General features: G+C 49.3%; 1 protein-coding gene across 1 annotated transcript in view; it reads right to left on the minus strand.

The window, feature by feature from the left end:
• The window catches only part of LOC137918180 (tetratricopeptide repeat protein 28-like), an 83,547-nt gene that overhangs the window by 67,839 nt on the left and 1,176 nt on the right, over nt 1–14,532 (minus strand). Inside the window, 1 exon segment of the mRNA XM_068760935.1 lies at nt 13,352–13,651. Coding sequence (XP_068617036.1) covers nt 13,352–13,651 — 300 coding nt within the window.

Raw genomic sequence — 14,532 nt, forward strand, 5'->3', positions numbered from 1 at the left:
TTCAAGATCTTCCTCACAAATCTCTGCTCAGAAAACGGCTGCAGCACGGCGTCAACACGATGCAAACACGATGCCAAACACGCCATCGACACGCCATCGACACGCCATCGACACGCCATCGACACGCCGGCGACACGCCATCGACACGCCATCGACACGCCGGCGACACGCCATCGACACGCCGGCGACACGCCATCGACACGCCGGCGACACGCCATCGACACGCCATCGACACGCCATCGACACGCCGGCGACACGCCATCGACACGCCATTGACACGCCGGCGACACGCCGGCGACACGCCATCGACACGCCATCGACACGCCGCGACATAAAGCCAAGAAGACACCAACTCCGATAACAACCAGGTAAGACTCGGAGGGAGAATCACGAAGCTTCATGTCCTGCAGCCGGATGGGAAAAGCAGCTTTCAGCCCCCCCCCCCCCCCCCCCCCAACAGGAAGAATAGAAAGCCTGACGCCGTCTGCAGTGCATTAATTGTTCATGAGAAGGAGCAGACAGGAAAAGCAACAGCTGTGATGAATGGTGTCATTTGTGCAATGAGAGAAGCCCCCCCCCCCCCCCCCCCCCGCTTGTCGGCAGCCCCCCCCCATTATGCAAATATAGACCTCCATTAGCCGAGTTAACAGGTAACTGCTAGGAGGTGACCTCCCGTTGACCAGGCCGCCACGGCGATGTGACGGATGGACCGTCACTCCTGCTTCAGGGAGGCGCCTTCATCCCCCCCGACGAAGATGATAAACAACGAGGAGGAATTTATCTTCTGTGCTCCGATCTCTCACCTCCTCGGAGGAGGAGACGCGGCGCGGCGCGGCGGCAAACGAGACGAGGAGGCGCGGTGAACATCTGCAACACTAACGAGGACGCCCTCGTCTTCTCCCCGACCGCTGTACAGAAACGTCTTCCGGACGCGAGACGAAATCAGACATAAAGAGGAGCTTATTGTGGTAGGTGGGATCGGGGGGGTCTGAATATTAAGACAGGAAGGAGTTGGCATAATGTGAGCATGAATGGCTCCTACATTTTCATTCTTCTACTCACTTCATTGTGTAATAAAAACATAAAATAATTTTTTTTTAAAGCAATTACAGAGAAAAGGAGGAAAATGGACGTCTGCTCTCGGCGGGGGTTCTGCAAATAGGAAAGAACAGCGGTGAATGAAGCGTCCACCTCTGGATCCAAAGCGGACAAACACGGATCATTAAGCACCGGAATGTAAAGTAATCGGAGTAAAATGGAAAATCATCAAATCGATTGAGCAGAAAACAAATCTCCACGACGACGGCCGATGACTCGCTGGCACCTGCTCGCACCTGTTCCACAAAGCGGCTTGAGTGGGCGCCCGGTCTGAGCCCCGATGGCGCCGGCGCTCGGATCAACACCTGCGTGGTGAATAATGCATGTCCATGCAAAGGCTTTCTTCTCCTCCGATAGAAAGGTCATCGACGGAACTGGCAGAACGAAAATGCCACAAAGGCTGCAGAGAGGTCCTAATTAGAGCAAATCCCCGTCCTCCTGCAGCCCCCCCCCCCCCCCCCACACACACACACACGCAATAACAACAGCATTCACGCCACAGGAAACAGAGAGAAAACAAGCACCTCGGCCGCCACTGCGGAGTCGGCGGTGCAATCTATGGCATTAAAAATGCATGTTGCCGAGCCGTGGAGCTGATCAGCCATGAGGGCCGCAGCGCCGACGCGGGAGGCAGCGAGGTTCCCGCGTCGGCGCCGCAACACAACATGTAGCGTTACAAGAAATAGAACCCGAGCAGACCCAGAGCAGCGCCTCATGTAACGCACGCGTTAGCGTTAGCACAAACGGCAAGCGGCGAAATAGACTTTAGCGCAAACAGGAAGTCGTTTTTTTCCCTTTGTTTCATCTGAAATAATGAAACCCTACAGACCGGTATGTCCTTCTTCATCCCCCCCCCCCCCCCCCCCCCCCGGCCTTCATACTCATCTTCCTCACATTCCTCCACCTCCTTCTACACAGGAAGTCTTTCTCTGAGAGTGACAGAAACACAACGTAGAGACGTCCCGGTAATCCCGGTCCGGTTCTGCCATCTGTCCGCTGGCCATTTCTGGACTATGAGTCAGGCTGGGCCTCTCACACACACACACACACACACACACACACACACACACACACACACACACACACACACACTGCTCCTCATCTATCCCTTATCTCCAGCCTTGACCCGTCACCTCAACTGCAAAGTAAGACTCTTTATTAGCCCGCCACATCCAATAAAGCCCGGCGTGCAGAAGAGAATGAAACCCAAGCTCGCTTTGAAGGTTCAGAGCAGAGGTGGAGAAGCCGGATCACAACGCTCCTACGCCATGTAACAGCCAATCAAGATGCACTGATAGTCTCAGGTAACCGGCCAATCACACGGCCGGCACGCACAGACGCTCAACCCCCCCCCCCCCCTCTGAGTGAAGTTAATATGTCCACACAACGATTCTTTTGTTTCTGGACAAGCAGAGGAAATTGTGCAAAATGACATAAATATTAAAAAGAACTTAAATATTGATGCTTCAAAAAAGCTCATGAGAGTAAAATCACATCTACAAGAGATCTTTAAATCACATTTTGGTGAAGAGTTCATTTAGGCTTTAGAGGTGTGCGTAGACCAAATGCTCCTGGGGGGTGAGGGTGACCATCAACGACCTTTAAGGCTGGGGCGGAATAAAAAATACACCGGCATGGAACCCGAAAGATGTTCCAACCCCATGCACAATTTGATCCAGATCGTAATCCAGATCGAGGAGATAAAAAACCAGATTTAAGGGGTGGAGCATTGTCAATCCCATGTGACCCGGATGCTCTGCGGCGCAGCTATGCTTTACGGTAAATGCTAATGCTAGCATTGAAACACATTCACAGTTCTGATGTTCGGCAGATATTAACTTCATTTTGTGTTTTTTTTTCTTTTTTATTACGTTGCTACGTTAGCATTTAGCACAAATTAGCGCTTGTTGTTATCTTAAACAAGGAGGACGCCGTTAAAAGCACGGATGCCAGTCTGGTGATGGTGCAGGAGGGAAACTGTTTGATATTTATTGGGTTCTACTTGTTCCATGTGTGCTCCAGTGTTTTCTGACACACACACATTCGCCCAGATGGATCGTATTTCATCACGGAACCGTCTCTGCGGGAACGGCACCGAGCTGTCCGGGCTATTGACCATAACAGGGCCAAGAAGGCGCGAGCGATCAAACAATGAGTCGTGATTCGTCAGGGGAGGAGCTCGACAATGATCATAACGATGGCGGTTAAACCGGAGCCGTCATCCTGCTGCTGTCAGGGTATCAGACGACAGAGCGCTTTTAGCTGCCGTAATAAATTACATCTACGTCAATTTAACAACCGACAGCCTCTCGGAATATCAGGAATAAAGGTTGACAGCCGGGAGAACCGCCAGCCAAAGGCACGATTTAAGGAAAAGTGCCAAGAAAAAGTGAAGAAGAAGAGACCTGTTATGGAAAGAAAACTAAAAACAATATGATGCCACGGAAGAGGAAGCGCGCCGTCTGAAGGCGGCGTTCAGATGCGTGCTAACCTCTGCAAAGCCATCAGGCCGCCCTGCTAAAGATGCATCTTTATTAATCCAACGTGTCCCACAAACGAGATATAAACTCCCCCCTCCCTCCCCACACGCTGCCACATAAGCATCTAATTACGGTTTGGTGCAATAAAACATGTGATGAGGATTTAAGGAGGAACTAAAATGGCTCTTTTTTGGGGGGGGGTAGCCAGAAAAAGCCAGGAAGGAGGAGACACAAATGCACACGTGTGAATATGAGCTAGCTTAGCATACAGCCGCATATAGAAGCATGACGCACCGTGGAGCGTGACGGCATTCCTTTGTTTGCCTACTTTTTTCTGAAATGAAAACTGAATGTTTCCACAAACGGCCTCCAATAATTTCCTCGTGTTTAACTGCAGACTTCGCGATGCTAAAATCCCACGTGGCGTGAATGGATGCCGTAAGTGCCGCCGGGGGAAATGAAAGCCGGTGTGACTGTGGATAAAAAAAATATGCAATTAAATGAAGTACACAGAAGAAAGTGAAAGGAGAGTGCATCATAAATAAACATGGCGACGCGCAGGGTGAATGCGTAATTTATTCTATTTACGAGTCGATGAAAACCGAGGAAGTAATTAGAACCATTCAGATCCTGATGCATCAATATTTCATTACGATACTGAAAACTAAATTGGGAAAAGGCTTGGACATGAAATACGACACAAAAAAGGTTTTAAGAATTTTATTCCACTGAATTATCTTTTAAGCTTTTTAAACGAATGATGCAGGATGCGCAATAATCTCCACATGCCCGTCCGCACCGGCCTGGGTTGTCAAAATCAAACGCCCCTCAAAGTGTTTAGAGTCTCCGGCTACAAAGGCGACGCCGTCGAGACTTCCGAGCTTCGTTGACAAACTTCCCAATCGCTTTTCCTGTTTTCAGGTCATTGTCGGATGCAAGTTTCAACAAAGGGTCCATATAAGGAAATGATTTCCTTATATGGGCATTTGATTTGTAAAAATGCATTCAGTCAGATTGATAGTAATAGTACTATGTTTTAAAAAAATGTAAACATATGATGATAACGGACACCACTGATATCACTTCCTGTTTACATCAGGTTCCACGCTATTAGCGCACGCTAGCATACGTTTACGTCTGTGGGTTTCAGCAGCGAGAAACTTTGAAACAAGCAAGTCATGTTTCTTTCATAATCATCTTTTTACAGCTTTCACCGCCTTACATCATTTAACCGGCGTCGTTAGACGGCAGGCGCTAATTAGCGAGCATTATTCAGCGCTAAACACAAACGCTGGAGCGCAGCGAACGTCAATTATGGATGCAGCAATTCTCCGAGCTAAATTTGACACATTTATTTCTACAGGTTGTCAAATTATGTTGTAAAAAATAAAAGCTTTGCATTAAAACTATTCATGTCACAGTCTTAACTTATATAAGATATGGAATGTTAAACGTCCTGAGAACAGAGACTGGGATCTACAGATCACACGGTACAACCGGATATTTAAGTATTCTGTCTTCAGGATTATTTTTCCGTATTTGAATCTAGATCATTTTCCATTTATACTTTGATGAAACTGTCTTTTTTCTTTTCCTGTTTACACATCCAACAGGAACGCTGATTTTATTTTTATTACATCAACTGTTGCTTCAAAAAGGTTTTCAACAATGGCAAACCGTTCCTGTCCTGTGAGGGAGAACCGACTCTGAAGGATGAGCTGGAGAACGTTCTTAGAATTAGCTTCTTAGAATAACGACTCGTCTTTTAAGTCCTGGTTAACAGGAATATTAATGACCACACAGAGTTTTCCAATAGAGGCGACCCGTCCAAACGAGGTGGCAGACAGTGGTCCACATGTGGTTACCCAGGGCAACCAGACAATCATTAGAGCTAATGAGAACTGGAAAGTCATTACGGTGGAGGTGCTGTTGGGACTCAGTCGTTAGTCGACCGATCCATTGTACCGGCCTATAAACGGTTTGCTTGACTTTGTTTCGCCTCCTTGATGCCATTTGTTTAGAGATTAACACCCTGCCAACCGAGCGTCTGGATTTACCTCAAATATCAATGATTGAGAAACGTGTGTTCTTGGACGAATCGACTGTTTAAGGCCCGTCTCGGCAGTCAGAGACATCAAATCGTCACACGTGAGAAACCCACACCGAAAACAACCGATGGAATATTCCGTTTGAGAGGATCGCAACAGCTGCAGATTATCTGTTGATCAATCAATGAACCAACTAATCAAATTAGCATCCGGCTCTATTCAACAATTCCTTCAGAGGCACACAGAAACTGCAAATGCAGGTGCAGACAGCCAATACTCCAATTCCGCCCTTGATTTGCATGTGAATGGGTTTAATTTGATTGGTTGTTGACTCCAGGTGGGTGGGGCTTGAGATTGTTCAGTTAATACGTTTCTCTAAAGGCAGCAATTTTAACCGTGGCCAAGAATACAAGGTACTCCAAAACATCCGGACTCGTAGATGAATATCCGGGCATCCGTTTGGTTTGGGGCGTGAACATGGCGGAACACAGGACCAATCAGAATGTTTGTTTACAATCGTTTCCAGACAGAAAACCCCAGCATTTTGTAGCTCGCATATAATTATATATATATATATTCAACTATGTTAGAGAGTAAAACAAAGACTTTGTCTACATGGGAGGGTGATGCTACTGATCCAGCAACCGAATCCGGATGAAAACCGGGAGCGACAGGTCTCACCGGGTCCTTTGGTATTTCACGTTTTTCTGATCACGCGGTACAAACTTCATCCCCTGGCTCATTAAAGCAGCAACAAACATTTGTGTGTGATTTTTACCGCCCGACTGCAGCAGCTCAGCATCTGGTCAAATACAGAGATTATATCTCGAACCAGAGAAGCCATTTGTCAGTTTAGCGCACATCGAAACAACACCTGCATTTCATGGCTTTGTTTTTGGGGGGGGTGGGGTGGGGCTGATACGTCGCCCCAGGCATTTCTATTTTGCTGCTCCTGTTGTTGTAGCCGGTGCATTTCCCCGTAAAACTCATTACGGAGAGAATGAATTAGAGGGAGGCATCCCGGTAAGACACAACGGCGCAGGCACTCCAACGGCTAATTGTAATAACCTGACACAAGTGAGTAATTTAGCCGCCTAAAAACGAGCCCCGAGATCTGGAAGGAGCACTTCAGAAGAATGGATTGGACTGGAGGCCCTTATAAACCGAGACATTTACACACAAGCAGAAGATCCATCTTCTACTGGGCCCGAGTGGAACATTAAACGGCCCGACTCGTTGATAGGACAGACTCCGAGATGATTATAGAAGCATGTTAACATAATATTTTGCATATTGGATCCGTTGTGCCGGACCGCCTTGCAAACATCCATTATTTATTAGAAATAATCTATCATTAATCATATATGACGAGCCAGTGAGGTCCTTAATTACAGAGGAACGCAGGATTCACTTAATGGACAAAACCGGGTCATACTTAGACTAAAGCCCGATTACATTTCATGTTCCGGTTGCACATGAGCAACGCTGACAAATTGGACTTTTTTTTTTTTTTTTGCTGATGCATCGATTCGTCGCGTCTGAATGAAACAGTTGCAGGTCTGACATTAATAAACGAACGCGTGTTATTAATGAACGCTGACATTTTGCATCGCAGAGTAAAACGTTTCCGTATGCAATAATGAGGAAAGATGTATTTATCGCTTTTATGTCACTCACCGTGTCTTTCTTTTGTTGAGCAATAATCGTTGCGTCGAGCCGCAGCATCCTTGCCCTGCATATAGATTACTGCACTTCACCAGCGCGCGCAGGAAACGCCACAATAGTTAGCTGATTAATCGATCAGCCAATTGGGGAAACGCCAAAAGATAATGACCAGAAGATTTACTGAAATGAAAAGATTCTCGTCTTTTCCTGGATTGGCTAAACTTCAATCTCCCTGTGGCACACCATCCTTTTCTAAACGAACGTTTGCTTCTGTGCGACGATGCGGCCTCGTCTTACAGAAAAACACTCGAGATAAGGTCTGGATATTCTTCAGTAACCAGGTCTTGATTTCTGGATACAGACATGACTGCTGGCATCGCAAAGCACCGTCGCGTTAAATTATACCGGCGGAAATCGTGATAAAAATTGTGCAAACAGACGAACAGAACAGCAGATTAGAGGATAAATGTGCATTATTGTTTCTGGAGGGGGTGAAAAGTCTCTTTAAGACAGTTTAACTCATTGAGTGCCAGCCATTTTCAGCTCAGCTATATGCTGAGGGCCCCAGTTTTCACGCATTTTTTCAGATTTTCCAAGCCACACAAAATATTCTGTACTGTCACACACCGAACCGAAACGAAAGATTAAAGTTCCTACCATTTTCCGTTCTAGAATTATTGGCCGTTGAAGAGAGTGTGAGATTTTAACGTCAGGGTTGGCAGTGAATGTTTGGGGTAGGAAAAAACGTCTTTAGACGTCAATGGCACTCAAAGAGTTAATTCTGCGCTGCAGAAATCCTCTGAGAATTTTTTTTTTTTGCTTTTCTCTTGTTAAATCTTGGCTTCAACGTTGGAATTCCCAGCGAGTGGCCGAGTCCGAGGCGACCGCAGCTGCTGTTTGCTATCGCCGAGACAACCGCAGGCGTCTTACAGCACGTCAAGCCTGAAGGGGCGACACCAAGGACACGCGGTCAGAGAAGCACGCGTTCACGTTTTACTTAGAATGACATCATCACAGCTGCTTCAAGAAGAAGAGCCGACGTCTCTTCAGATAAGACGAATAGACCCGCTTTGACAGGTGAGAACTGACACAAACACCGGCCGCCTGGAGACCAAATGAGCGGCACGTTTATTTCTCCGGGCGGAACCGGGGCACGCGACTCGTCCTGGGAAGGAGGTCGCATCGTGAAGCGGTCGTGTTCTCCGGGCCTTTTGACATTTCTTACCATGTAATAGCAGGTAAAAAGCTATTAAGACGGTAATCAATTGATGTATCTGGAGGGACCAGCGTTCCGAGCGTGCCGACGTTCCCCGACCCGATTGGAAGTTTCTTGTTCGAGGTGTTTTCCTGAGCTTTAAGACGATTTATTTCTTCTGGGACGAAGCGGCCGCTGCGTTTAATTTTCTGAATCGCTTATCTGCAAAATGGCACGGCGGGAAAAAAAAAAAATCAACGTGTGGATTAACGAAACACTAACACACACACACGGATCGCGTCGGAGTGAGATGAAGGAAGGTCATCTCACACACACACACACACAGACACATCACCCGACACCGAAACCCTCGTCTGACGACCTGCGTGGCGTCAGAGACGCGTCCCGCAGGCCCATTTTCACATCTCACGCGTGTTCGCCGGGAGTTTCCTGAAAGCAGATGACATTTTACGAAACGCTACAATTTGGTGGGGCGCCTGGGTGGCAGAGAGGAAAACCACGCGGCCACCATCACAGCAACCCGGGGAAGCAGGATCTGGAATCCGCACCGCTCCAAACGAGTTAGCGCGCTGGAAATAGCAGCACCATCCCAGGACGTGACTCAGTCGCCGCGTGACTGGAACGAGGCTCCGCCCTGCGGCGTTCTCGCACAGACAGCTGCACCTTCACCTGAGCAAAGACTCAAAACGGGATTAGTTTCAGCTCGTCTTCGTCCAGGCCGACGAAGCTGAAATGGCAGCAGCGGACTCGTGTGCGCGTGTGTGGTCACTTTCCCGCCATCGTGGCGTGCGCGCAGCACTTCTTCGCCGCAGCGGCCTTCGAAGAGGGGAAAAGAGGCGGACTTGAACGGCTCTCGCTTGTTTCACAGATTTTCCAGACAAATAATTTCAGGTTTCGCACCCGCCAGCGCCGTCCCTCCGTCCGTCCCGCGCTCGCTGGCCTGTAATTACATGCCGTTCATTCGGCTTGTTCATTAGTTCAAGCCTCGGCTGGGCAGAAGCGAACGGAACCCGCTCATTAGTGGTTCATGAGCGCACTCTCTCCACGGCGAGCTCCGGGGGCCTCGGTGGAAAACAGCGCCGAAGAGGAGTGACGAGGGGGGGACCTTATGCTAACCCGAAGCACGCGTCTCCATGAGGAGACAGCGGGGACGGCGTGCTGGCATCGCAGCTGTAAGACAACACCGGTGCGGTTTCAGCGGCTCAACGAGACCCGCGGGTTGGGATGAAACGGAGAAGCGGAACGTTTCAGTCAAAGCTTCGGAGGATGTTGTCAAATCAAAGCGACTTTGATTTAAGCTAACTTATAAATGAGCTCCTGGGCACTATTTTTTCCTCTAATTTGCGAGCAGAGAAAGTCAGGAAAAGTCAGCCCCAGTATACATATTTAACGTAAATACAGCTAATATAGTATGATATTTTTCTATTTAACTTTGTCATAGAGTCAACTGCGATCATTTCCATATATTCAGGCTAAATGCTAATGTTAGCATTCAATCAAGCTCGTGATGCTAATGCTAAGGAAGCAGATGAGCAGAGTGAGGGGCTCAGCAAAGTCAGTGAGATCTGGAAACTGTGAACACCCAATGACGTCGCGACTTAGCAAGGGCTAGCTAGTCAGCTAGTGCCGGGCTAGCGTCGCTAATTGCTAGATTGACAGATTGATTCCTTTTCAGGGAAGTTTCAGGGAAATACAACTGGCAGTTTTACAAACAGATACAGCAACCATCCAGGAAAACAACCAAACAGACGGGGAACGGGTGAAAATATCCTCCTCGTGCACACAAATGGTTTTATTAGTCGCCGCTATCGCGCTGCATCAAAACAACAACACGCCAGAGTGCACGTTTTCTGCTACAACACACATCCGGCGCTCCCTGCAGCCTCGCCGCGGGGCGTCCGGGTCACTATCCGGCGTGGATCCAAACGCTCCGCAGAGATGCTACGACGTAAACATCTCTGATGGCTCCGAATGAAAGGAAGCAGAAAGGGCTTGAACTCGATCTGCACACGAGATCAAAAGGCAGGTTCTTCACTCCCAACACAAACGCAGACCAGACGAGAGCTGCTTCGCCGACGCGGGCGCATCACGCCACGGCCGATTTCATCCACGTGGAACGCAGAGAGGTCTCGGAATCACACGCTCGCCTTCCTTTTCTTGTAGAGTAACCGACAAAGCCGGCGTCATCGCCCCGGCACAGCAGGACAAAGAAGCTTTTGTGGCTCATCGGGGTGTCGGCATCCACGCCGTAGACGATTCCTGGATACGCCGCGGCTGTAATTAAAGCCCCCTCCGGGCCCAACGCACAACGTGACCTTCTCCAACACAAACACTCGTCTTCTCGGTTAAATCCGGACGTTTTTATGCCGGTGAAGGCTGCGTCTGGGAAACCGGGCTTGATGGGCTTTGGCCATCGTTATGAAGGTGGCGAGGAGACGGAATGCGAGATGGACGCCGTCCCAACCTATAATCAGAAGAAAAGCAAGCAATAACGGGAAGGGCTGTTTGTTTAACATGTCATCGGGCCAGATGGAGGCGCCGAGCAGACAGGTAATCCATCTACAGGGTGTATCGTCCTCTCAGGCGCCCGTCTGAGCCCAAGAAGCGCCCGTGGTGCGACAGAAAATCACAAAATACTCACAGGAAATAAACGGCTTTCCGATTTACGCACTTATCAATCAGCGTCGGGCGAAGTCGGAGAGTTTTCTTTCCGTTTCCACTCGAAATTTAATCACGCATATGAAAATAAGCTTTGTTACACGCTCCCTCCCGGTTCCCCTCCCAGGCCTCCTCACAGAGGGAAAATGTGACCCCCCCCCTCCCCCCCTTGATGGAATGACACCCAATTTTGTCCTCATTGAAGCTTTTTATATTCAGGAAGAGGGTGAGGTACGAAAGGCCCGAAGCTGTCTCGGGCCATTAAACCACACATTCTCTTTCTGCTCTCAGAATGTGTTTTCTGGCGCTTACAGCAGGGAAAGCTGACAGATTAGACAGGGGGGTTCTTTCACAGGCTGGCTGGGGGGGGCTTCTGGAGGGTGGGATGCTCGCTGGGGCTTGGGGCCACAAAACCACGCCTGTCACCGCTTGACGGGCCAACGCAGGAGCGCAGTCGTAGGGAGGTGTGATTGATGACATTATGCACTCACTCGGAATCTGAATGCCGGCACACTCCTGTGATTTAGTCCGTGTTCCTTCATCAAACATCCGGGCGCAGCAGATGGACTCCTTCCCCGAGGCCACCGTTACCAAGACCACTGTTACTAAGACCACCGTTACTGATCAATTGTCTGAGGCAGGAAATGCTCAATAGAGGAGGTGGGTGGCAGCGTCCGCGAGTAAAAACGGATTAATCCATCGCAATCTGAGGTTATTATCTTTTGTTTGTTCGGGGGGGAAAAATGGTCGTTGTGACCTTGAGATCCACGATAAAAGTCTCCGTCTTGTTCGCGTCCGTTAAAGCCAACGTCACGTGGCTGAGAACCTGTCAGGAAGAGTATTTCCTTTCAGCCCCCCCCCTCTGTATGCAACACAAATTCATCTGGAATCCCTTTTTATTCCTACTTCACCAGCCTATCCGATTTGACGTGACTGACCCCTAGTGGCAAGAGAGGGAAGTTGATCTTAAACCATTCGCCCTGCAACCCACTCTGCAATTGGCAAATTCCACATCCATATTAATCCCTTAGTCTCCTGTAACAGAGTAGAACACGAGGGTCGCGCTGTACGCTGACCCCGAGTCTGCCGACGCCCGTCAGGCGGTAAATCCAGGAATGAGCAGAGCTACACGGCCCAGATTAGTCCAACCATCCCCTCCTGTCACATCACAGACTCCACGGGACTCGGACGGCATATAAAGAGGAGAGAGGAGGCAGGAGAAAGATCGTGGTGGTGATTTTCAATTAAAAGGTAGCCTCTGAGCTTCATGAGTCCTCTCCAGAATGAATAAGATGTGTTCTACTTTAATGTCAGGCGTTACCATGGTAAGGGAGGTCATAAATGCATCCTAGATAAAAAATAAAAATAAAAGACTTTTATTGAAACAGCAGATGTGGGTACCGAACAGGCATTCATTCATGACAGGAAGTGACAGATCTCAGTGCAGTGAAACGGTCTGGAGGAGGTGGAGGAAAACCCACCCGAGCAACTGAACACACACAAGCCCCCGTCAAACAAGAGGTGGACGGCGATGCATCACTAGTAGCCACAAATGATCATCAATAGCACTCCACCACATTATCATCAATCCCTCTCGCCAAAGACAAAAGTATCTCTGGGTGATGAATCACCAAATCAATGTGCTCTCCCCTCGCCGGGAGGACTCGCTCTCCGAGCAATCTCTGCGGCTGAATAATGTGAAATCCATCACGGGTTAGTCCGCAAGGCCCGGACAAGACCGGAGACAGGACCCCGGGAAAACTTTGTATTGATTGGGGGGGGCAGGAGTGGCTTAAGCGGAGTTAGGAACACCTTTAGACACTTTTCTACTAGATGGAAATGTCTCTACAGTGGAACTCTACTAATGAATATAAAATCACTTTATGTCAGATTTAATGTCACTTTAAGTCACCTTAATGTACCTTTAATGTCAATTTGACATTACTTAAGAGTAACTTTAATGTTTTCTCTTGAATCAATAAGTCTTGAACCAAACAGCGTGTCCTTGTTTCAATCCAAGCCACATCCTGGTCCTTTAATGAATCAGAATTGACAAGCATCTTATCAATATATCACAACACGGGATAAGATTTGATCTATTTTGATCAGAAAGCAAAAGTATAGATAACGTAAAACAAAGAACCCCCATGTGCGTAGTTTGAATTTTAGATGAAACAGAGTCCTACCTTGGGCCACTTGGGGTTAAGTCCACATGCCAGTTCAGCGTCGTCCAGCGCCGCCTGGTTCTGTCCCAGTTTGAGAAACGCCGCCGACCGGTTACTGTACAGGATGCAGTTCTGCGGGTCGGCCTGCAGGGCGTTGGTGTACAGCCGGACGGCCGCCTGGAAGTCGCCGCGCTGACACGCCTCGTTGCTCTGCTGCACTTTCTCCATGAACTCCGCTTTGCTGAGTCCGCACCTCGCCGCCCCGTCCCCAGAGACACGCCGCGTGGTTCTGCCCGCGGACCGGGAACCGGAGGCCGGACACTGGAGAGAGGGAGACAGGAATGTAACGGAACATCGGAATAATAACGTTGCTGGAATTACCTCGACTTATGTCCTGTTGTTGAAGGATGGGACCAGAAAAGAACACACACACACACACAAAACATATTAGGGGGTGGGTCCAACAAAAGCGGCGGATCCAGGAATTGTTAACCCCACCCAGGAAGCGAGGATTTCAGCAGCTGAACGGCCGATTGGATGAAGATACTGACGCAAATTCACATTTTCAGGGCTGGTTTTCAGGGTCGAGGAGTCGGATGAGGAGTCGGATGAAGAGTCAGAGAGGAGTCAAATGAGGAGTCGGATGAGGTGTCGGATGAGGAGGCGGACGAGGGGGCGGATGAGGAGTCAGGGGAGTCAGGTGAGGAGTCGGATGAGGAGTCAGAGAGGAGTCAGAGAGGAGTCAGGTGAGGAGTCGGATGAGGAGTCGGATGACGAGGGACGTGACGCTCCGTCTGTAGGCGAGATCACGCTCAGTCACGATTCAAATTCATTTGAATGCGTTTGCGGATTTAAAATCACATTCCAGAAGGTCGCCGTGTCGTCATGGCAACAGCGCCACAGTGTGCGTTACCCACGCAGCAGTTGTGTCGTGACTAAGGCATCGGAGGAATGTGCCGGACGGCCCCATCGGGTCGTCGTCAGGAGACGTTTCCTCGGCTGCAGCTTCAGACCGGCTCCCGGCAACCAGCAGAGTCTGATTGACGAGCCCGACTCACGGCGTCCATCTCGGGTTGCAACGCTCTCAGGGCCGGCGTCCATTATACCGCTTCCTCGCCGCACCTCCTCAGACTGCATTCTGGGAGCGGGCAGGCTTGGTAATTACTTCCAGAGGCCCGGGGAGTCGGCGGGGCAGACCCTCC

Source organism: Brachionichthys hirsutus, chromosome 4, assembly GCF_040956055.1.
Source record: "Brachionichthys hirsutus isolate HB-005 chromosome 4, CSIRO-AGI_Bhir_v1, whole genome shotgun sequence".
NCBI classification, from domain to species: domain Eukaryota; kingdom Metazoa; phylum Chordata; class Actinopteri; order Lophiiformes; family Brachionichthyidae; genus Brachionichthys; species Brachionichthys hirsutus.